Raw genomic sequence first — 22,013 nt, 5'->3', positions numbered from 1 at the left:
ATAAAAACTGACTGTAAAAGCTTCTATAGATATGTGAAGAGAATAATCTCTGGATTATTACCTCAGCCACGAGCGAATTTGGCTAGGATAAATAAAATTAGAGAGTTAAATGCGTGGCTCAAAGACTGGTGTGGGAGAAATGGGTTTTGCTTCCTGGGACACTGGCACCAGTACTGGGGCAGGAGGGAGCTGTTCCGTTGGGACGGGCTTCACTTGGCCAGTGCTGGGACTAGAGTCCTGGCGGATCATATAACTAGGGCTGTAGAGAGGGCTTTAAACTAACTAGTGGGGGGGAGGTTCTTAGAGAGCAAATAATAAAAATGACAACAGAGAAGGTCATAGACTTAGGTAGCAGTGGGGAAATTTAAAACCAGAGCGTGTCAGGAAGGGGCAGAAGGTATGGAGTAAAAGGTAAAGTAATAAAAAGGGCAAAAGCAGGAACTAAGTGTCACAAAACATATTTGAAAGTTCTCTATCTGAATGCACGTAGCATTCGTAACAAAATAGACGAGTTAATGGCACAAATAACTGCATATGGGTATGATCTTGTGGCCATTACAGAAACATGGCTGCAGGGTGACAATGCCTGGGAATTAAACATACCAGGTTATTTAACGATCAGGAAGGACAGGCAGGAAGGAAGGGGAGGTGGGGTGGCTATGTTAATAAAGGAAGGAATCACTGTAATACAGAGAAATGATATTGGGTCAAAAGATCAGGATAATGCAACAGTTTGGGTGGAGGTAAGGAATAATAAGGGGAAAAAAACACTAGTGGGCGTAGTCTATAGGCCTCCGAACAGTGGCAACTCTGTTGGACGGAGTATCAATCAGGAAATAGTTGAGGCTTGTAATAAGGGAACATCTATAATTATGGGGGATTTTAACTATATTAATTGGACAAATCAAATTGGGCAGGGCTGCCTTCATTGAGTGTATTAGGGATGGGGTTCTTGAGCAGTATGTAACTGAACCGACCAGGGGGCAAGCAACCTTAGATCTGGTCCTGTGTAACAAGACAGGATTAATTAAAAATGTCCTAGTAAAGGATCCCCTTGGAATGAGTGACCATAACATGGTTGAATTCCATATTCAATTAGAGGGTGAGAAGGTTGGATCTCAAACAAGCGTGCTAAGCTTGAATAAAGGAGACTATGAAGGTATGAGAGCGGAATTGAGTAGAGTGGATTGGGAAAATAGATTAAAGGGTAAGACGATACATGATCAGTGGTGTACATTTAAGGAGTTATTTTACAACTTCCAAAAAAAATATATTCCACTGAGAAGAAAAGGGTGTAAAAGAAAAGACAGCCATCCGTGGCTAAGTAAAGAAATTAAGGATAGTATTCGACTAAAAACAAGGGCATATAAGGTAGCCAAATCTAGTGGGAGGATAGAGGATTGGGAAAACTTTAAAAGACAGCAAAAAATAACAAAAAGATTGATTAAGAAAGGGAAGATAGATTGTGAAAGTAAATTAGCAAAAAATATAAAAACAGATAGTAAGAGTTTTTATAGTTATATAAAAAGAAAAAGGGTGGCTAAAGTAAATGTTGGTCCCTTAGAGGATGAGACCGGGAAATTAATGGTGGGAAATATGGAGATGGCAAAAACACTGAATGAATATTTTACATCAGTCTTTACAGTAGAAGACACTAAGAATATCCCAACACTGGACAAACAGGGGGCTAAAGGGGGGGGGAGGAGCTAAACACGATCAAAATCACTAAGGAAGTGGTACTCGGTAAAATAATGGGACTCAAGGCGGATAAATCACCTGGACCTGATGGCTTACATCCTAGGGTCTTGAGGGAAGTGGCGGTAGGGATTGTGGATGCATTGGGAATAATTTTCCAAAACTCCCTGGACTCAGCAAAGGTCCCGGCAGACTGGAAAACTGCTAATGTAACGCCCTTATTTAAAAAGGGCAGTAGACAGAAGGCTGGAAACTATAGACCAGTTAGCCTAACATCTGTGGTAGGTAAAATATTGGAGTCCATTATTAAGGAGACAGTAACAGGACATTTGGATAATCATAATTTAATAGGACAAAGTCAGCATGGTTTTATGAAGGGGAAGTCATGTTTGACAAATTTGCTGGAGTTCTTTGAGGAAGTAACATATAGGGTGGATAAAGGGGAACCAGTGGACGTAGTGTATTTAGACTTCCAAAAGGCATTTGACAAGGTGCCACACAAAAGATTATTGCTTAAGATAAAAAATCACGGGATTGGGGGTAATGTTCTGGCATGGATAGAGGATTGGCTATCTAACAGAAGGCAGAGAGTTGGGATAAATGGTTCATTCTCAGACTGGCAATCAGTAACTAGTGGTGTTCCGCAGGGGTCAGTGCTGGGTCCCCAACTCTTTACAATCTATATTAACGATTTGGAGGAGGGGACCGAGTGTAACATATCAAAGTTTGCGGATGATACTAAGATGGGGGGGAAAGTAGTGAGTGAGGAGGACATAAAAAACCTTCAAGGGGACATCGACAGGCTAAGTAAGCGGGCAGAGATTTGGCAGATGGAATACAATACTGGAAAGTGTGAGGTTATGCACTTTGGCAGGAAAAATCGTAGAGCAAGTTATTATCTTAATGGCAAGAAACTGGAAAGTACTGAAGTACAAAGGGATCTGGGGGTCCTGGTGCACGAAACTCAAAAGGTTAGTATGCAAGTGCAGCAAGTGATTAAGAAGGCCAATGGAATGTTGGCTTTCATTGCTAGGGGGATAGAATATAAAAATAGGGAGGTATTGCTTCAGTTGTACAAGGTATTGGTGAGACCGCACCTGGAATACTACGTACAGTTTTGGTGTCCATACTTAAGAAAGGACATACTTGCTCTCGAGTCAGTACAAAGAAGGTTCACTCGGTTAATCCCGGGGATGAGGGGATGGACATATGAGGAGAGGTTGAGTAGATTGGGACTCTACTCATTGGAGTTCAGAAGAATGAGAGGCGATCTTATTGAAACATATAAGATTGTGAAGGGGTCGGATCGGGTGGATGCAGGGAAGATGTTCCCGATGATGGGTGAAACTAGAACTAGGGGGCATAGTCTTAGAATAAGGGGCTGCTCTTTCAAAACTGAGATGAGGAGGAACTACTTCACTCAGAGGGTGGTAGGTCCATGGAATATGCTGCCCCAAAAAGCAGTAGAAGCTACATCATTACATAAATTTAAAACAGAAATAGACAGTTTCCTAGAAGTAAAGGGAATTAAGGGTTACGGGGAGCGGGCAGGAATTTGGACATGAGTCTAGGTTCGGATCGGTCATGGCCCTGTGGGTAGCGGAGCGGGCCCAGGGGCCGTGTAGCCTGATCCTGCTCCTATTTCATGTGTCTAATTCTGTTAGATTCAGGAGATGGTTCTGTGAGAGTGGATTGGCGGTTAGGATCAGATCAGCCATGATCTTATTGAATGGCGGAGCAGGCTCGAGGGGCCGATTGGCCTACTCCTGCTCCTATTTCTTATGTTCTTATCTTATGTTCTTATGTAGAAAAAGATTGGTGAAGTCAAGCGTAGGTCCCTTTCAGTCAGAATGAACAAAGAAATGGCAGACCAATTAAATACATACTTTGGTTCTGTCTTCACAAAGGAGGACACAAATAACCTCCCAGAGCTGTCGGGGAACATAGGGTCTAATGAGAGGGAGGAACTGAATGAAATCAGTATTTGTAGGGAAATGGTGTTGGGGAAATTGATGGGATTGAAGGCCGATAAATCCCCAGGGCCTGATAATCTACATCCTAGGGTACTTAAGGAAGTGGCCCTAGAAATAGTAGATGCATTGCTGGTCATCTTCCAAAATTCTATAGACTCTGGAACAGTTCCCATGGATTGGAGGGTAGCTAATGTTACCCCACTATTCAAAAAAGGTGGTAGAGAGAAAACGGGGAATTATAGACCGATCAGCCTGACATCGGTAGTAGGGAAAATGCTAGAGTCCATTATAAAAGATGTAATAGCAGAGCACTTGGAAAACAGTGACAGGATTGGACAAAGTCAACATGGATTTACAAAAGGTAAATCGTGCTTGACTAATCTACTGGAATTTTTTGAGGATGTAACTGGTAAAATAGATAAGGGAAAACCAGCGAATGTGGTGTATCTGGACTTTCAGAAGGCTTTCGATGAGGTCCCGCATAAGAGATTAGCATGTAAAGTTAAGGCACATGGGATTGGGGGCATGGTACTGACTTGGATAGAGAACTGGTTGGCAGACAGGAAGCAAAGAGTTGGAATAAACGGGTCTTTTTCCAAGTGGCAGGCAGTGACTAGTGGGGTACCGCAGGGATCGGTCCTAGGACCCCAGCTATTCACAATATATATTAATGATCTGGACGAGGGAACTAGATGTAATATCTCCAAGTTTGCAGACGACACAAAGCTGGGTGGGAGTGTGTGCTGTGAGGAGGATGCCGAGAAACTCCAGTATGATTTGGGCAGATGCAGTATAATGTGGATAAATGCGAGGTTATCCACTTTGGTGGCAAAAACAGGAAGGCAGATTATTATCTGAATGGCAATAGATTGGGAGAAGGGGAAGTGCAACGAGACCTGGGTGTCCTTGTGCACCAGTCGCTGAAGGTAAGTATGCAGGTGCAGCAGGCGGTTAAGAAGACAAATGGTATGTTGGCCTTCGTAGCGAGAGGGTTCGAGTACAGGAACAAAGATGTCTTGCTGCAGTTGTACAGGGCCTTGGTGAGAGCACACCTTGAGTATTGTGTGCAGTTTTGGACGCCCTATTTGAGGAAGGATGTTCTTGCCATGGAGGGAGTGCAGCGAAGATTCACCAGACTGATACCTGGGATGGCAGGAATGACGTATGAGGAGAGATTGGGTCGATTGGGCTTATACTCGCTGGAGTTTCGAAGAATGAGAGGGGATCTCATTGAAACTTATAAAATTCTAACAGGGCTAGACAGACTAGATGCAGGAAGGATGTTCCCGATGGCGGGGGAGTCCAGAACCAGGGGTCACAGTCTAAGGATACGGGGTAAGCCATTTAGGACAGAGATGAGGAGGAATTTCTTCACCCAGAGAGTGGTGAACCTGTGGAATTCTCTACCACAGAAGGCAGTGGAGGCCAATTCATTAAATATATTCAAGAAGGAGTTAGATATATTTCTTAAAGCTAAAGGGATCAAGGGATATGGGGAGAAGGCAGGGAAAGGGTACTGAGTTTGGATGATCAGCCATGATCTCATTGAATGGTGGAGCAGGCTCGAGGGTTCAAATGGCCTACTCCTGCTCCCATCTTCTATGTTTCTATGTCATCAGGGCTGTGCCTTTTTTCACCTTGAGTTCCGCCAATTTTTGCAGTCCTATACTTTCTTATCTAAAGGCATCCTATCTTATTTATTTCACAGTGAATGCAATCCTGAGAATGTAAAATAGAAAACACCTTGCTTGTAACATGTTTACTGGGTTCGTACGAAATTAGAGATTAATCTAATATATCGTTAAGTTAATTACATGTTTGTATTTCCAACACAACTAACCAATCTAAGGCTGATAAGTTTAGCAAACACTTTGATCCAACTGGGAATAGTAGTCAGGGTCATCTGACCCTGGAGATTGGTAGTAATTTGTCAGAACTCTTAATGGATCAATTAGCCTAATTGTGTATTTCTTTCTTGAACTTTTAGATGATCAGCTTTTTTTCCACTATTGCATACAATCCAATTGGAAGGGGTCTGAAATGCAATCAGGAAGAGAGTTCCGTGCTCTCCTGTAATGAGGTGCATAGTTTCTGCAATACTGTGAGGTTGTAGGGAGGCTACAGAGTCCACAGGCACTTAGGCAAATATTCAGAAAATTGTGTGCCATGGGTACACAATATGCCAAGTGCACTCATTCATTCAGAAAATTAGAACACACACAATATATAGTAATTTCAATATATTACTGAAGTTACCTTATTCTGTGCGCTAGATTACTGCATATTCACCAATTTTTTCTTTCATATTAAAAGATTGAAAGGGAAAAAAGACATGGGTAGATTTTAGGAACTGCAGGATTTTTCATCCATTAAAATTAATGAACGGGAAGTCCCACCAATTGCGTTACCTCCACATCCGATGGGCATTCCTGGCACACTAAGCCCCCTGCCAGGAGCATGAATTTATAATATCGAATCCCTTTTAGAACAGCAAAACCTTCATTCACTGCTTTACTAAACAGACTGAATACTATTTGACTAATACAAATTCCTACCTGATAGTGGTATGCTGGCTGCTGATAAATTGGCTGAGCTTGATGAGCTACCATTACCGGTGAGCTAGAAATAGAGCGAGGCTGATGGAAAAGAATAACCGTAAACAGTACCTTAAAAGATGACACATACAGAACTCAAATGCTTAAAGACTTTATATTATCTGAATCCCTCTAATGAAGGACAGTCTTTTCCTCCCCAGCAGACTACAGAATTATTGAATTACGGAATAGAAGATGCTTATTCGACCCATCCAATTCGGTCCATGAAATCTGTCAATATTTTTTCTAATGAGCCAGCTAGTCTAGTCCCATTATTCTGCTTGCTCCCCATACTGTATGTAATATTCCTCTTTTCAAGTAACTGTATGTAATTCCCTTCTAAAAGAATTTATGGACTCGGGTTCATTCTAATCACTGTGAATTTTCCCCATACCTCCCATTTAATTGTTTTTGTGATTATTTTAACTTTGTTTCCTCATGATCAACTCACTGACCAGTGTTGCCAAATTATCGCTATTTAACTCAGCATGACCCTTCAGAATCATAATTTAGGTAATCTTTAGGTAATAATTCAGGTATTGTCATTTGGTATCATTAGCAAATTTTGACAGTACCTAAATTCCTAAGTCCTCATTTATGCACAATAGTTGATCTCCCGTAGCATTGTTCAGAGTCAGGACCAAGTGTAATCTTCACCTGAAGTAGCGTTAAGGGATAATTGGAGCAGAGCATACATATATAATTCAGACCCCATTTTAAAATCATACATTGTTATTTTTAATGTAACATTTGATTTCATATTGTTTATTTTATCTATTTAAAAATGTCTGAGCACACGCCCTATCTACAAACATTATTTCCTGTTGTCACTCCATCACACTTTTTGTCAACTTTTCCATTATAAATTTCCATGTCCACATTTATAATGGAAATCACCGACATCAATGTATAACTCTGTGATTGGACAATCTGGCTATCGGGTGGCTTTTCCCCACAAATTGCTCAAAATGCTTTCTGAAAATTTTAATCCTTTTTTTTCTCTGTAACTAAAATTTCCATTGTCCAAGTTCTTTAACTGAAATTTCTAGTTTATATTAAATAAAAATTCAAAACATTACATTTGTCATAATAGGATTACATTTATCTAGAGTTGTCTTTTGCGCCTTTTAATACCTTCATTAACGTTTTCACTTGGAAGGCCTCAGCCTCTCCCAGAAGCCTGGGCTTGGACTTGCTATTTTTGCCCAGAATGTGACGATGAGCTGAATTTGTATTGTGTAGTCTGAACATGAGCAATGTACCTAATTTCCCAGGATGCAACATTCAGTCAGCTGTACTGATGAAATACCTTTCTTTATATTCAGGCAGATTTTGCTCAGGAGCTTATCCTCAAATTATGGAAAGCAAAAGGATAAATTTTTAAATCTTTATTTATCATTTCTTTAACACTGAGAGGTTGTATGTTTGAGAGTTAAAAAGATAACCTTGCTGATTACACACTTGACAGTGTTTATTTTCTGTTCTATTAAGTGTATTAAGCTGGGGGAGGGACTGAGAGAGATTGGAGGTCAGAGAGGGTGAAAAAGACTGCGTTGATGAAGATGTGGGAAGACCACCAGACAGTATCTTATTTGATACTTATGTTCGCTCAAATTAGAAAAAAAAAGTTGAATTTTGGAGGCAATCAATTACTCAATTATGTTGTGTTGGCAGTTACAAAAGGTAAATGGCCTAATTGCTAATAGCTTTGTGTAAGAGAGACTGTGGCCCTGATATTAATGGGGAGATAGGGACAACCTGGCAAGGCCGGGGGCATGGAGGCCCTGCCGATCTTAATGGCAGGACCTCATTTAAATAATCTGCTGCAGACTCCTGGCATGGAACAGGAATTTGCAGCTGCAGCCGGGGCAGTTAGTGGGGGATCTGGTTGCGATCGGGGTGGAGGCCAGGATTTGGCTCCCAACAGGTTTCGCCTGGCAGGAAAGCAGACGCTGCTCACCCCACCCCCAAACACTCAGACCTCAGCTTGAAACTGCAGATCGGGTCCTGACGACATCATTGGACCTGATCAGCATATTTAAAGTAGGACCTTGTTTCCTTCCAGTGGGTGTCCTGCTCGCCTGCTCAAGAGCAGGTGAATATGGGGACACGTGGAAAGAAGTGTGATCAAAGGGGGTAACTGACTGACTGGCGTTATTTTAACTGCCCCCTCCCCCTCCCCGGTTTCTGCCAGGGTGGGGGCAGTTAAAATCAGGGTCAGTCTTTTCTCATTCTAATTTGATTTAAAAGAAGCACAAGTTGAAATCTGAAAACAAACATAGCCTCTTTGAAGGAAGCAGATAGGAAGGGGAAGCAGATAAGAAGGGAAGGCATGGAGCGGGAGAAGGTAAACAGGTTCAGGGAGCCTTTCGCCACCCATTCCTGGGAGAACATGGATAGAGTTTTAAGGGTGAGGTGACTGTGAAGCATAAGAGAGGGGAGGATACAGGGGTTAAACAGTTTGTTGAAAGGGCAAAAGATATGGGTAGTAATGGGACCAAGGAAGGGGAGGATGTAGTGAGAAGGTGTAGGTGTAGTGAAAACATAAATGATTGGGGGAAGGAATGGGAATGTGGGCCACATTTTTCCTGAAATCCCTACTCTGTACATCTTGCAGCTGTTGATGGCTCCTTTCTCAGTCATTTCCCACCCAAAGGAAAGAAAAAGACCAAGGGGACCATTTTAGCCACGAGAATGGGTCGGTAGTGCTATGAAAATCTGAGCACTTGCCACCCCATTCCTACTCCCGATCCGCCATTTTCAGAGGCCTATACATAGACGGCCAACTGAAACAGGCATTAGCCGCATTACAGTATATTTAAATAAAGGCCTACTACATCAATAAAATGTTCTTTGTGGCAGCAGGTGTGTATGTGATCACAAAGAGAAGGACGATTGCTGCACTGTTCTGTTATGACTGGGAGAGGCATATGGAGTCGGGGGGCGGGGAGCGGTGGGGGGAGGAGATGGGAAAAGAGTGTTCTGGCTAGGTCTCCTCTTGAGAAAATGTGATTGCAAAACATCATTGTCACCTTTGCTGTCTGGCTAAGTTCATTCAACTTCTTAGGCACTGCTCACATCCTGGGGATAAATACACCTGGCACTGACTTTCTCCGTTATCTTGTTCCAAGCCTGCTACAGCATCTGTATGGTTGCCCTTCTGCCATTTGTGGGGAAGAGGACCAGTTTCTAGGCCCACAGTTGCTCCACCCAGCCCTGCATTGCTGCATCGCAGAACCTGTGAGCCTTCGCAGAAGATAACTGTCACTGAATGTCCCAAAAAGCAGGGCGATATTTTTTTTCAAACAATACGCACCTTATTTTAAGAGGTGCAAGTTTGCCTTAAATAGGTATTGGACCCGTTGGAAATCCCACTCTCCAAAGCGGCAAGCTGCCAATCAACACTACCAACGTGAGCGAATGAGATTTAAATAATGCCCGACCAGCAATATTCTTCAGGCATCTTGCTACTGAATTTGGGCAAGTGTATCAATTTCCCTGTCCGATTTGCAGCATACATGAAAATTGATCCCAGAGAGAAACAGAAGAGGACAGAGAAAGAAACAAAGGGGCCGATTTTCCCGCAGGTGCGGGGACTTGTCGGGTTCCGACACGAATCTAAATGGGTCTGTCAGCTGGATGCAATTTTCGCACAATTGGCCAATTAATTTCCAGCGTGTGGGCACCCTGGCTAATTGACTATTTCCAGTCAGAAAGCCCCACAGTATGATGTCATCATTCATGGTGCTTTTAAAGTCTACAGCAAACTTTTCAACCTCTGCAGGCTTCCCAACGAGCCATCCAGTATGGCAGAGGAGCCTGCGTCAGCTGTTGCCAGTGGCAGACTCCGAGCTGCCGCCAAATTTGACGCAACGTCACTGCAGACATTAGTGGATGGGGTTAGGGCCCACAGGGAGGTCCTCTTCCCTAGCTCAGGGAGGAAGAGGCCTCCCAATGAGACCAGGGCTGCTTGGATGGAGGTGGCAGCAGAGGTGAACTCTCAGGGAGTCACCAGAAGAACATGGATGCAGTGCAGGAAGCGATTCCATGACCTTCACCGTACAGGAAAATAAGTATGAAGTTTCCATCACCCTCAACCTGATCCCCATTGCCTTTCCCCAACAGCACTCAGCTTCAGCACTTTCTTCCTCCACATCCCACTTCACAGTCACATCCATGCACCCTTACCCATTCCCTCTCTCTCTATGCTCACATTCACCTAGCTATTGCACCATGCAGCCCTCACACTGCCTCTCACTCTGATGCTTGGAACACAACTGACAACACACAGGGAGGGCCCTTTGTCTTGCAGCCTCACACCATCTTTGTCTCCTTCTAAGTATCTATCTATGCTATGCAATCTCTACACTCACTCCTGCACTCTCACTCAAACTCCACTTGTCTCCCTCATTGCAGGAAAAGAGAGCTCACAACAGGAGAGAGCGAGCGAGGACCGGAGGAGGACCACCCTCAATTGCCCACCTGACCCCCTGGGAGGAAGCAGTGATGGCGATTGCTGGGGCTGACGTGCCTGCGGAAGCTGGGGAAGGAGAGACAGGAGCAAGCCCGCAAGCTGGTGACAGAATAGTTTTCCATTTCTCTCACTGACATAGCATCAGTCGCTGTTATGATTCTGAAGCTACATCATTTGGACTTATGAGCATCTACAAAATCTAATGTGCATGTAGCCTTGGCATCACATCTCTGATTCTTTCCTTTACTCCCCCACAGGACCATCCAGAGCCCCCGTCCCCACTGTCGAGGAGGAAGAGGCTGTGCAGCCAGACTCCTCAGAGGAAGCTCCAACCTCTGTGGGCGCAGCGTCAGCAGAAGTATGCGCACCCAGCACCAGCGCAGACACTCACACCTCGGGGGGACCTTCGGGACATAGAGTAGTGTTGTCACCTGGTGTTTCACAGCTCACAAGTGAGCATCAGCAGATTATGGAGACAGGGACAGCAGTGGAGAGTCTTCGTCAGAGGGCGCAGGCCTCTGCCAGCTCCGCTCAGCTGCATGTCGACCCTATGCCTCTGGGTCCATCCGCAAGAGAAGAGGTGATGGATCTCCATGCACAGATGCAGGAGTCTCTGGCAGGTTTTGTCTCCAGGGTCGCTGCGAGTGTGGAGCAAATGGAGGAGTCCATAGCGAACATCAACAGAGCCTTAGTGTAGTTATTGGCGCATGAACGCATCACCACGGAAAGGATGGCTACCTCCGTGGTAAGGCTGGCTGCGGCCGAGGAGAGGAGGGCTACGGCCATGGAGGAGCTTAGTCGCCAGGGTATGGAAAACATGGTGAGTGCTCAGAATATAATGACATCTCTTGAGGAGCGATGGGCCTCTATTGAGCACCGAAACCAGACCTTCATGGAAGTCCTTCTGAGCAGGACTTCCAGTGCAGATACGGGTCCCCATGGCCCCCCTGATGTGCAGCAAGGTGCTCTCCAGCCACTTGCAGGCGCTGAGGGGGAGCTGACCCATGAGAGGGAGGTTGTTGGCACACCTCAAGGAAGTGGGGGCTCCTCTCCACGCGCTCACACTTCCATGGCACTTCAGAGCCCTCGGTCAGAGCCCCGCCGGAGTCCACACCCAAGTGAGGTAGGCGTCTCAACCATGCACAGTCGCAGGAGCAGCAGACTGCTGGCGAGCCCTCACAGGCTCGCCACCCCAGAGGACGCCCACCAAAGGTGTCGAGACAGGAGCAGCAGGAAAGTGAGCAAGGGGACTCCACATCTGCTGCAGCCACAGGGGTACTACGTAGGAGCACGCGTAAGAGAAAAATAAAGCACCACTAATCACAAGGGTAGACACTTGGGTGAAAAGTTTTGTATATAGTTTTAATGCCATCAGTTCTTGTACATAAAAAATCTGATGGCAACTGCTGCAGTTGTGGCGTCTGTCATTTGGCGAATGGGGATTTCACATTGAGGCCTTACTTGCAGATGTCAGCAAGCTGGTCAAATAGGTAGAAATGCGCAGGGATGGGCCACTGTCCATGGTCAGGTAAGAAGCAGCGAGGCTACAGTGTTTGATGTACCAGGCTAAGCAAATCTGGCCAGGATGAGTGCGTTCCTTGCATTCCGGCCAGCAATGTTCTCGCGTAATGGTGCCGCTGGTTGATGGGCCTCTGCAGGATGCTCGTTTTTGGCCCCCTCCTCCTCCTCAGCATCATCCTCATCCGAGGCGGCTCTGTGAGGAGCCTCTTGATCCTGCAGAATCTGCAAGCCACGACGCTGTGCCATGTTGTGAAGCACACAGCAAACCACGATGATTTTGGAGACCCTGGCTGCTGAGTACTGTAGGGCTCTACCTGATCTATCGAGGCATCTGAAGCGCATCTTCAGCAATCAGATGGTTTGCTCGATAATGCATCTGGTAGAAATGTGGCTGGAGTTGTAGCGCTCCTCAGCTTCGTTGGCTGGTCTCCTTAACGGCGTCATTAGCCAAGTCCGCAGGGGATATCCCTTGTCTCCAAGTAGCCATCCCTGAAGTTCGTCTGGCGGACTGAATAGCGGAGGCACTGTAGACTGGCGCAGTATGAGGGAGTCATGGCAGCTGCCAGGGTACTTGGCACAAACATGCAAAATCTCCTTCTTGTGGTCACACACCAGCTGAACATTAAGGGAGTGGAAGCCCTTGCGGTTGACAAAAATACCTGGATTGCGATGGGGTGCCCTAAGGGCCACATGTGTGCAGTAAATGACGCCCTGCACCCTTGGAAAGTCTGCCAGCTGAGCTAATCCAAGCACTCGCGCCCTCACACTTGCGCTATCCGTGGTGAAATGGATGTGATTGTGCGCGAGGGCAAAGAGGGCATTGGTTACCTGCGTGATACAAGTGTGTGCGGCCACCTGGGAGATGCCGCTGATGTCTGCTGCTGAACCCTGGAAGGAGCCTGAGGCAAAAAAGTTGACTGCGGTGGTGACTTTGATGGCCACTGGTAAGGAGTGTCGACCTGGTGCTCTGGGCTCCAGGTTTTGCTGCAGCATTGCGCAGATGTCAGTCACTACCTCTTGCTAAAGTCAGAGCCGCCTTTGGCACTGCTGCTCAGTCATGTTGAGGTAGCTCACCCTGTGTCTGTAGACCCTGTTCGGGGGGTATCTCCTGCGCCGACGGCCTTCCATGCGCTGGCCCCTTCTGGCCTGGGCTGCCTCAGGTGGGTGAGCCGCAGCCTGTCGCTCCTGCTGCTGTTGTTGCTGGATCTGCTTGATGTGCCTCAATAATCCCGAGACTCGATGTTAGCGAAACAAAACAAGGCTTTTATTAACTTAGAAGATAACACGCAGTGGAGAGAGGTATCTTCCCTGGAGGTCTGCAGTACTGGCTGTGAGGCCAGACTGAGCTGGCTTACATAGAGGCCAGGTATGGGCGGAGCCCTACACACAGCACATTCCATACATTCCAATACACAATACAATGGTGAGGAGAAACCTGAAACCAACCACAGTCACAGGCAATACAATGGTAAGGCGGAACCTGAAACCAACCACAGTCACAGGCAGTGATGAATGGAATATTTCATCACATTCACCCCTTCTATAGATTTAGTCTGTTCGGGGGTTTGGTAGTCCTCTGCGACCGACGTGGCTGTTGTGGTGTCGCGGGTGTCGGCTGGGTGTCCCCGGTGGCCTCCTGGGTCTCTGCCGGGGGTGCCGCCAGGGTTGTTGAAGGGGTAGTTGGTGGGGGTGCCGTTGGTCGATGTTCTTCCGGGGGTGATGAAAGAGTAGTGGGTGGGTAAGAGTTGCTGTGGTCGTTGTTGCTGCTATTGCCTTGGTTGTTGTCGTTACCGGCTGGGGCGACGTCTTTTATTGACACGGTGTCCTCCCTTCCGTCGGCGTGCCGGACATACGCGTATTGGGGGTTGGCGTGGAGTAGGTGCACTGGCTCCACGAGAGGGTCCGTCTTATGGCCCCTCACATGCCTTCGCACGAATACCGGACCCGGGGTGGAGAGCCATGACGGCATGGATACGCCCGAGGTGGATTTCCGGGGGAAGCTAAACATTCGTTCATGAGGCGTGGCATTGGTGGCAGTACACAATAGCGACCGTATCGAATGGAGCACATCTGAGAGGACTTCCTGCCAGCGGGAGATAGGGAGGCCCTTGGTCCTTAGAGCTAGAGTGACTGCTTTCCATACTGTCCCGTTCTCTCGCTCCACTTGACCGTTACCCCGGGGGTTGTAGCTGGTGGTACGGCTCGTGGCGATACCCCTGGACAGCATGTACTGGCGTAGCTCTTCACTCATGAAGGACGCCCCCCTATCCGTGTGGATGTAGCTCGGCATACCGAACAGGCAGAACAGGCTGTTGAGGCATTTAATGACCGTGGCGCTGGTCATGTCTGGGCAGGGGAAGGCGAATGGGAACCGGGAGTATTCGTCCACAATGTTCAGGAAGTAAACATTGCGGTCGACGGACGGGAGGGGGCCCTTGAAATCTAAGCTGAGCCGCTCAAAGGGCCGTGTAGCTTTAAGTGGGCTCTATCAGGGTGGTAGAACCGAGGCTTGCACTCAGCGCAAGTGCGGCAGTTCCTGGTCAGAGACCGAACTTCCTCAATCGAGTAGGGTAAGTTGCGGGACTTTATGAAGTGGAACAGCCGCGTGACCCCTGGGTGGCAGAGGTCGTTGTGGAGGGTCTGTAGCCGATCCCCGGAGGCGCTGGCACACATCCCTCGTGAGAGGGCATCTGGGGATTCGTTAAGGGCCCCTGGCCGGTAAATGATGTCATACTCGAAGGTGGAGAGCTCGATCCGCCACCTAAGAATCTTATCATTTTTGATCTTCCCCCTCTGTTTATTATTGAACATAAACGCTACCGACCGCTGGTCGGTAAGTAGGGTGAAGCGTTTGCCGGCTAGGTAGTGGCGCCAGTGGCGCACTGCCTCCACGATGGCTTGGGCCTCCTTTTCCACGGAGGAGTGTCTGATCTCGGGCCCTTGGAGGGTCCTCGAGAAGAAAGCTACGGGCCGCCCCGCCTGGTTGAGGGTGGCCGCCAAGGCAAAGTCAGACGCATCACTTTCCACTTGAAATGGAGTGTTCTCGTCCACTGCCTGTAGCGTGGCCCGCTCAATATCCTGCTTAATGCTTTTGAAGGCGGCATGGGCCTCAGCAGAGAGCGGAAAAGAGGATGCTTTCAAGAGGGGGCGGGCTTTGTCGGAGTAGTTGGGGACCCATTGGGAATAATAAGAAAATAACCCCAGGCACCTTTTCAGGGCTTTGGGAGTGTTGGGCAGGGGCAGCTCCCGTAGGGGGCGCAATCGGTCGGGGTCTGGTCCGATTTCCCCATTCTCCACCACGCTGCCTAGTATGCAGAGGCGCGTGGTGTTGAAAACGCACTTGTCCTCGTTGTAGGTGAGGTTGAGTTTTTGTGCGGTTTTCAGGAACCTCTCGAGGTTCGAGTCATGATCCTGCTGGTTGTGACCGCAGATGGTGACGTTGTCGAGGTAGGGGAAGGTTGCCTGCAAGTGGTGGTCATCGACCATGCGATCCATCTCCCTCTGGAAGACCGAGACCCCATTCGTCACCCCAAAGGGGACTCTGAGGAATTGGTAGAGGCGTCCGTTCGCCTCGAAGGCGGTGTACGGGCGGTCCTCTGGTCTGATAGGGAGCTGGTGGTACGCTGACTTGAGGTCGATGGTGGAGAACACCCGGTATTGGGCGATTTGGTTCACCATTTCTGATATGCGGGGTAGCGGGTAGGCGTCTAGTTGGGTGTACCTGTTGATCGTTTGGCTATAGTCGATCACCATCCGTTTCTTCTCGCTACCCCTTACTACCACCACTTGGGCGCGCCACGGGCTATTGCTGCATTCAATAATGCGCTCTTTCAGGAGCCTGTCTACCTCGGTTGCGATAAACCGCCTGTCCTCCCAGCTGTACCTCCTGCTTTTGGTCGCTATTGGCCGGCAGTTAGGGGTAAGGTTCGCGAATAGCGAAGGCGGCTTTACCTTCAGGATAGCCAGGCCGCACACTGTGAGGGGCGGCTGGGACCCACCGTACTTGAGCGTGATGCTTTGGTGGTTGCACTGGAAATCCAGGCCCAAGATCACGCTCTCGCGTAGATTCTTCATGATTAATACTTTAAAATTATCGTATACAGTCCCGTTAACGGACAATTGTACCGTGCAGTAACCCAGAATGGTCGATGTCTGGGTTTTATCAGCCATAGAGATGGTACCCCGAGTAGGGACCACCTTTAGGGAGAGTTGTCGTGCCAGTTCCGGGTGGATAAAACTCTCCGTGCTTCCACTGTCAATTAAACATTTAACCCCGCACCCGTTTACCTCGATGTCCACCATTGATTTGGATAGCGGGTGGGGCCTGGTCTGGTCCACTGTGACCGATGCCACTGTAGGGCCCTGATCGAGACAAGATGGCGTCCGCGCTGTCTGCTCACAAGATGGCGGACCCCACGAAGTCGGGCAAGATGGCGTCCAAGATGGCCGCTCCCACGGCGCACACGCGGCGGTGGCGGGTTTTGGTTTTCCAGCGGGGTTCCCTCTGCACACCTTCCCAAAGTGCCCCTTCTTACCGCACTTAAAGCAGGTGGTGCCTTTCGCCGGGCACAGGTTTCTGGTGTGCTTTGGCTGCCCGCAGAAGTAGCAGTTGGGTCCCCGACGCGTCGCGGCTGTCTTAGGGCTTCTGGGGGGAGAGCGGGTCCCCGACGGTGTCGGGCTGCCGGGCGGGGAAGATGCCTTCCAAGATGGCGGCGCCCTTGGTGCACACGTGGCGGCGTGGACGGCGCGGGCTGAAGAGTAGGCGTCCGAGTTTCTCTGGGCCACATCCAGGGATCGCGCGGTGTCCGCAGCCTGTTTCAGGTCCAATCCCGTTTTTTCCAGCAGTCTTTGCCGGATGTAAGTGGAGCTGAGGCCTGTGATAAAGGCATCGCGAACAAGCTCGTCGGTGTACACTGCGGCTTTTACATCTCGGCACTTGCAGTCTTTGCCAAGCATTTTCAGGGTGCCTAGGAACTCCTCCACCGATTCCCCAGGTCGCTGTGTGCGAGTGGTGAGCAGATGCCTCGCATACACCTCATTCGTAGGCTGCTGGTAATGCGCCTTTAAGATGTCGCAGGCGGCCAGGTACGTGTCGGCGTCTTGGATGAGGGGGTAAACCCGGTGGCTTACCCAATTCCGCAGAATTCCGAGTTTCATACTCGCAGCGTCCGTAGCGTCTTTGACAGCTGCGGAATTGTCCAGGAAGAATTCCATACACATAAACCAGTGTCCGAAGCGTGCTGATGCGTCCGGAGCGTGCTGATCCAAATCCAAACGTTCGGGTTTCAGGAGTTGATCCATTGTGTTGAAAAATAAGTTAATAAAATTGATGTGCCTCAATAATCCCGAGACTCGATGTTAGCGAAACAAAACAAGGCTTTTATTAACTTAGAAGATAACACGCAGTGGAGAGAGGTATCTTCCCTGGAGGTCTGCAGTACTGGCTGTGAGGCCAGACTGAGCTGGCTTACATAGAGGCCAGGTATGGGCGGAGCCCTACACACAACACATTCCATACATTCCAATACACAATACAATGGTGAGGAGAAACCTGAAACCAACCACAGTCACAGGCAATACAATGGTAAGGGGGAACCTGAAACCAACCACAGTCACAGGCAGTGATGAATGGAATATTTCATCACACTGCTGCAGCCTCCTCTGCTGTTGGAGATCCTCTAATGCCAAGAAGGGAAGGAACAAAAGGCCTCCCATGCTTCTGGCAGATGCCTCCGTTGAGGAAGAGCTGATTGAAGGTGGTGAGAGGGGCTTCCAGGAGCTCACACTGCAGAAGTGTGTGAGGCTTCAACCTTCCACAGCTGTGCCTAAGCCTTGAACAAGTTGCCTCAAGCCTGAAACAACAAGGTCCTGCAACCGACAAATGCTGTCTGATTAAATCTCTTCATTCCTGATTGACCTGCAGCTGAAAGTAAGCAAGCCGACATTGTTCACGCCAGGTTTCATCAGCGGTGTGCCCACCAGGCGTGGTTTACGTGGATAAAGGCTGAAAATTGCAAGGGCTCCTTAAAATGGCATTATAGATGCCAATTATTGCTGATTAGGCTCCAGACGACCAGTCCCGCCTGCTGCGGGCGGGACTGATTCGTGTCACATTGAAACGCCGGGGCAAAAGTCGGACGGGGCGGGGAATCAGGCAGGGGGGTCGCGACCCCCTATTTTTGTGTTCCCCCCCCCCCCCCAATGCCTGAAACCCCGCCTGACAGCTCCAGGAAAATCGAGGTCAAAGAGTTAGGAGGGCAGAAACAGAAGAGAAAGAACTAGAAACAGTAACATGAAGATAGCTGAAACATAAGAGAATGAACATATTCTCCAACTTAATGGGCTGGATTTTGCTAGGCACGAGGAGGCGGAAATGGAGGCGTGTGGGGTCTTAAAATTGCAAAAAGTGGCGGGAGGGCCTGACCCCGCCTCCAAGCAATTTTACCAAATGTGTGGTTTCTGATCCCGTCTCCGTCCTGCATCCAAGAGGCGGGATAGGCCCTTAACCACTAAATTGCTTCTATAATCCCATTTTGAGAGGCCTTTCCGATTTTAACACGTTTCCCACGTGATTCATGTCTCCTCTGAAACACAACGGTGAAACCTGGTGGGAGCACAATTGGATTGCTGACTATCAGCTGCAGCTCCACCATTAAATAGGAAATTTGATCAGTCATCATTTGCAGGTGGCAGGACTTTGTTGTCTCAGGTCTGGGGGAACTTTTAGCAGGCATAACCACAGCTGTGGAAGTTTGGAGCCTGACACCCATCTCCAGTGTGACCTCCTGGGAAACCCCTCTTGCCACCTTGACTGAGCGCTTCCTCAACGGACGCATCTACCAGAAGCATGGGAACCATTTATTTCCTTTCCTCCTGGACATCAGATGAGGACGAAGACCAGCCGCAGCAGCAGCAGAACCATGAACAACAGCAGCAGCAACAACAGGAGCGCCAAGCTGCTGCTCACCCACCTGAAGCTGCACAGGCCAGAAGACGCCAGCCCATGGAAGGCCGTCGGCGCAGGAGAAACCCCCCAAACAGGGTCTACAGAGGATCAGCTACCTCCACGAGTGAGCAGCAGCACCAAAGGCGGCTCCGACTTTCGCGAGAGGTAGTGGGTGACCTCTGCGCAATGGTGCAGCAAGACCTGGAGCCCAGAGGAGCAGGTGGACACCTCTTATCAGTGGCCATCAAAGTCACCACCGCACTCAACTTTTTTGCTTCAGGCTCATTCCAGTGATCAGCAGCAGACATCAGCGGTATCTCCCAGGCGGCTGCAACACTTGCATCACGCAGGTAACCGATGTGCACGATGGCAAAGAGGGCAATCACATCCATTTCTCCAAGGGTCAAGCAAATGTCACGGCGCGTGCGGTTGGATTAGTTAATCGGGAAGGCTTTTCAAAGGGTGCAGGGCGTCGTTGACTACACACGTGGCCCTTAAGGCACCCCATCATAATCCAGGTATTTTTGTCAACCGCAAGGGCTTCCACTCCCTTAATGTGCAGCTGGTGTGTGACCACAAGAAGGAAATTTTGCATGTTTGTGCCAAGTACCCTGGCAGTTGCCATGACTCCTTTATACTGCGCCAGTCTAGTGTGCCTCCGCTCTTCAGTCCGCCAGACCAACTTACCGGATGTCTACTTGGAGACGAGGGCTATCCCCTGAAGACGTGGCTAATGACGCCATTGAGGAGCCCATCCAACAAAGCTGAGGAGAGCTGCAACTACAGCCACATTTCCACCAGATCCATAATCGAGCAAACCACCGGCATGCTGAAGATGCGCTTCAGATGCCTGGATAGATCAGGTAGAGCCCTGCAGTACTAAGCAGCTATGGTCTCCAGAATCGTCATGGTTTGCTGTGCACTTCACAACATGGCACAGCGTTGTGGCTTGCAGATTCCTGAGGACCAAGTGGCTCCTCACGAGGAGGAGAACAAAAACGAACATCTTGCAGAGGCCCATCAACCAGCGGCAGCAGTACACGAGAACATTTCTGCCTGGAATGCAAGGAACGCACTCATCTTGGCCAGATTTGCTTAGCCTAGCCAATCAAGCACTTTTGCCTCGCAGCTTCTTACCAAAGCATCGACAATGGCCAAGAACCAGCGGATTCCTAGCACTCTGACCACCATACTGACAATTGTAAGTAATCCTAAGCCCTCAATGTGAAAGTCCCATTAGTGAAATGACACACGCCACAACTGCAACCATTGCCATCAGAATTTTTATTTACAATAACCAACTGATGGCATTTAAAAAATAAACACATTGCACCCAAGTGACTACTTGTGCAGTATCTTTCTCTTACGCGTGCTCCTACGTGGTGCTTCCCCTGTGGCTTCAGCAGTTGTGGAGGCCCCTTGCTCACTTTCTTGCTGCTCCTGTCTTGACACCTTTGGCGGGCATCCTCTGGGGTTGCGAACCTGTGAGGGCTCAGCAACAGTCTGCTGCTCCTGCGGCTGTGCAGGGTTTGAGACGCCGATCTCAGTTGGGTGGGGATTCTGGTGGGGCTCTGACTGAGGACTCGGCAGTGGCATGGAAGTGTGAGCGCTTGGAGAGGAGCCCCCATTTCCTTGTTCTCTGCCACCAACATCCCTCTCATGGGTCAGATCCACCTCAGCGCTTGCAAGTGGCTTGAGAGCACCTTACTGCACATCAGGGGGGCCATGGGGACCCGTATCTGCACTGGCAGTCCTACTCAGAAGGACTTCCACGAAGGTCTGGTTTCTCTGTTCAATAGCTGACCATTGCTCCTCCAGAGATGTCAGTCTATTGATTTGGAATCGGGTGGATAACACAAAAAGTGGATGACACGACCCCAGCCCGCCCCAATGACAAAATCCAGCCCAATGTATCCAATGATCTGGAAGATCAACTAGTATATTAAAAATCTTATGCCTGTGTGCACTTCCCACCAACTTATTCATTATAAATTCCTATATCCACATTTATAATGGAAAGTCCCATGTAAACATGTCATGCTTTAATTATACCCTTCTGCCAATGGTGGAATTGTAGCTCCTCTGCCTCCAGTGCAGAGACACTCCTATGCTCCAATCAGCTCGTTTCTCCAAATGGCTGTACATTTGCTACTTAACTATAACAAAGTATAAAATTAAGGGCGTAGAATGCAGGATTTTAAAATGGTAACTAAAATACGTCTGTACACCCTAGTCCAATTATCTCCATCCTTTAACTCTGCTTCAACTGAAATCTATTGTTGGTGTTGACACCCTCTGTGCAATCCCACAGGTGAGTGGGTAGTTTTTCTTAAAATCTTTTATGTTACAGTTGCTTTAGAGCTGTGGAAAATTTCCAGCGTTGGTCAACTGTTTACTTATCATATCAATTCAAATCAAATACTGGCTGAATTCATTACAAGGGTTCAATCTCTTAATAATCCAACTGACAAAAGCTACATTATGCAATAATTAATGTGAGAATTCCCAATGTAGTATTTACATGTTATATAGAATTATTACAGCCAACACTACTTTTACACTCTCTTAACACTGTACAAGACAGCCCTTACAAAAGCAAAGTTGAACAAAAAACCCCAATGGGGTACAACTTATTAAATAGCATGGCAGAAACAATTTCATATATTTGTTTCTTGCTTGGGGAGAAATACTCACTAGTGTGCAAGATACCCAAGTAACACATTCTTCCTGTTCCTGCCCACACGACTCCCAGTGGTGTGCCTCTCCTGCCTGAAACTGGAGGAGGTTACCAGCTGGTCTTGTACTCAACA

General features: G+C 48.2%; 1 protein-coding gene across 5 annotated transcripts in view; it reads right to left on the bottom strand.

Moving 5' to 3' along the window:
• Positions 1-22,013, bottom strand: part of LOC147120208 (protein boule-like) — a 145,600-nt gene that overhangs the window by 63,617 nt on the left and 59,970 nt on the right. For all 5 annotated transcript variants that reach the window (XM_085985798.1, XM_085985797.1, XM_085985801.1 and 2 more), the window contains exon 7: positions 6,224-6,304. In XM_085985798.1, the coding sequence (XP_085841924.1) occupies positions 6,224-6,304 (81 nt within the window). The remainder of the gene's footprint in view (positions 1-6,223; positions 6,305-22,013) is intronic.

The sequence above is a fragment of the Somniosus microcephalus genome, chromosome 4 (assembly GCF_052327205.1).
Source record: "Somniosus microcephalus isolate GS21.2 chromosome 4, FLI_Smic_1.0, whole genome shotgun sequence".
In the NCBI taxonomy this organism is placed as follows: Eukaryota; Metazoa; Chordata; class Chondrichthyes; order Squaliformes; family Somniosidae; genus Somniosus; species Somniosus microcephalus.
Note: the sequence above shows the minus strand (reverse complement) of the source record. Positions and strands in the feature narration are given on the sequence as shown.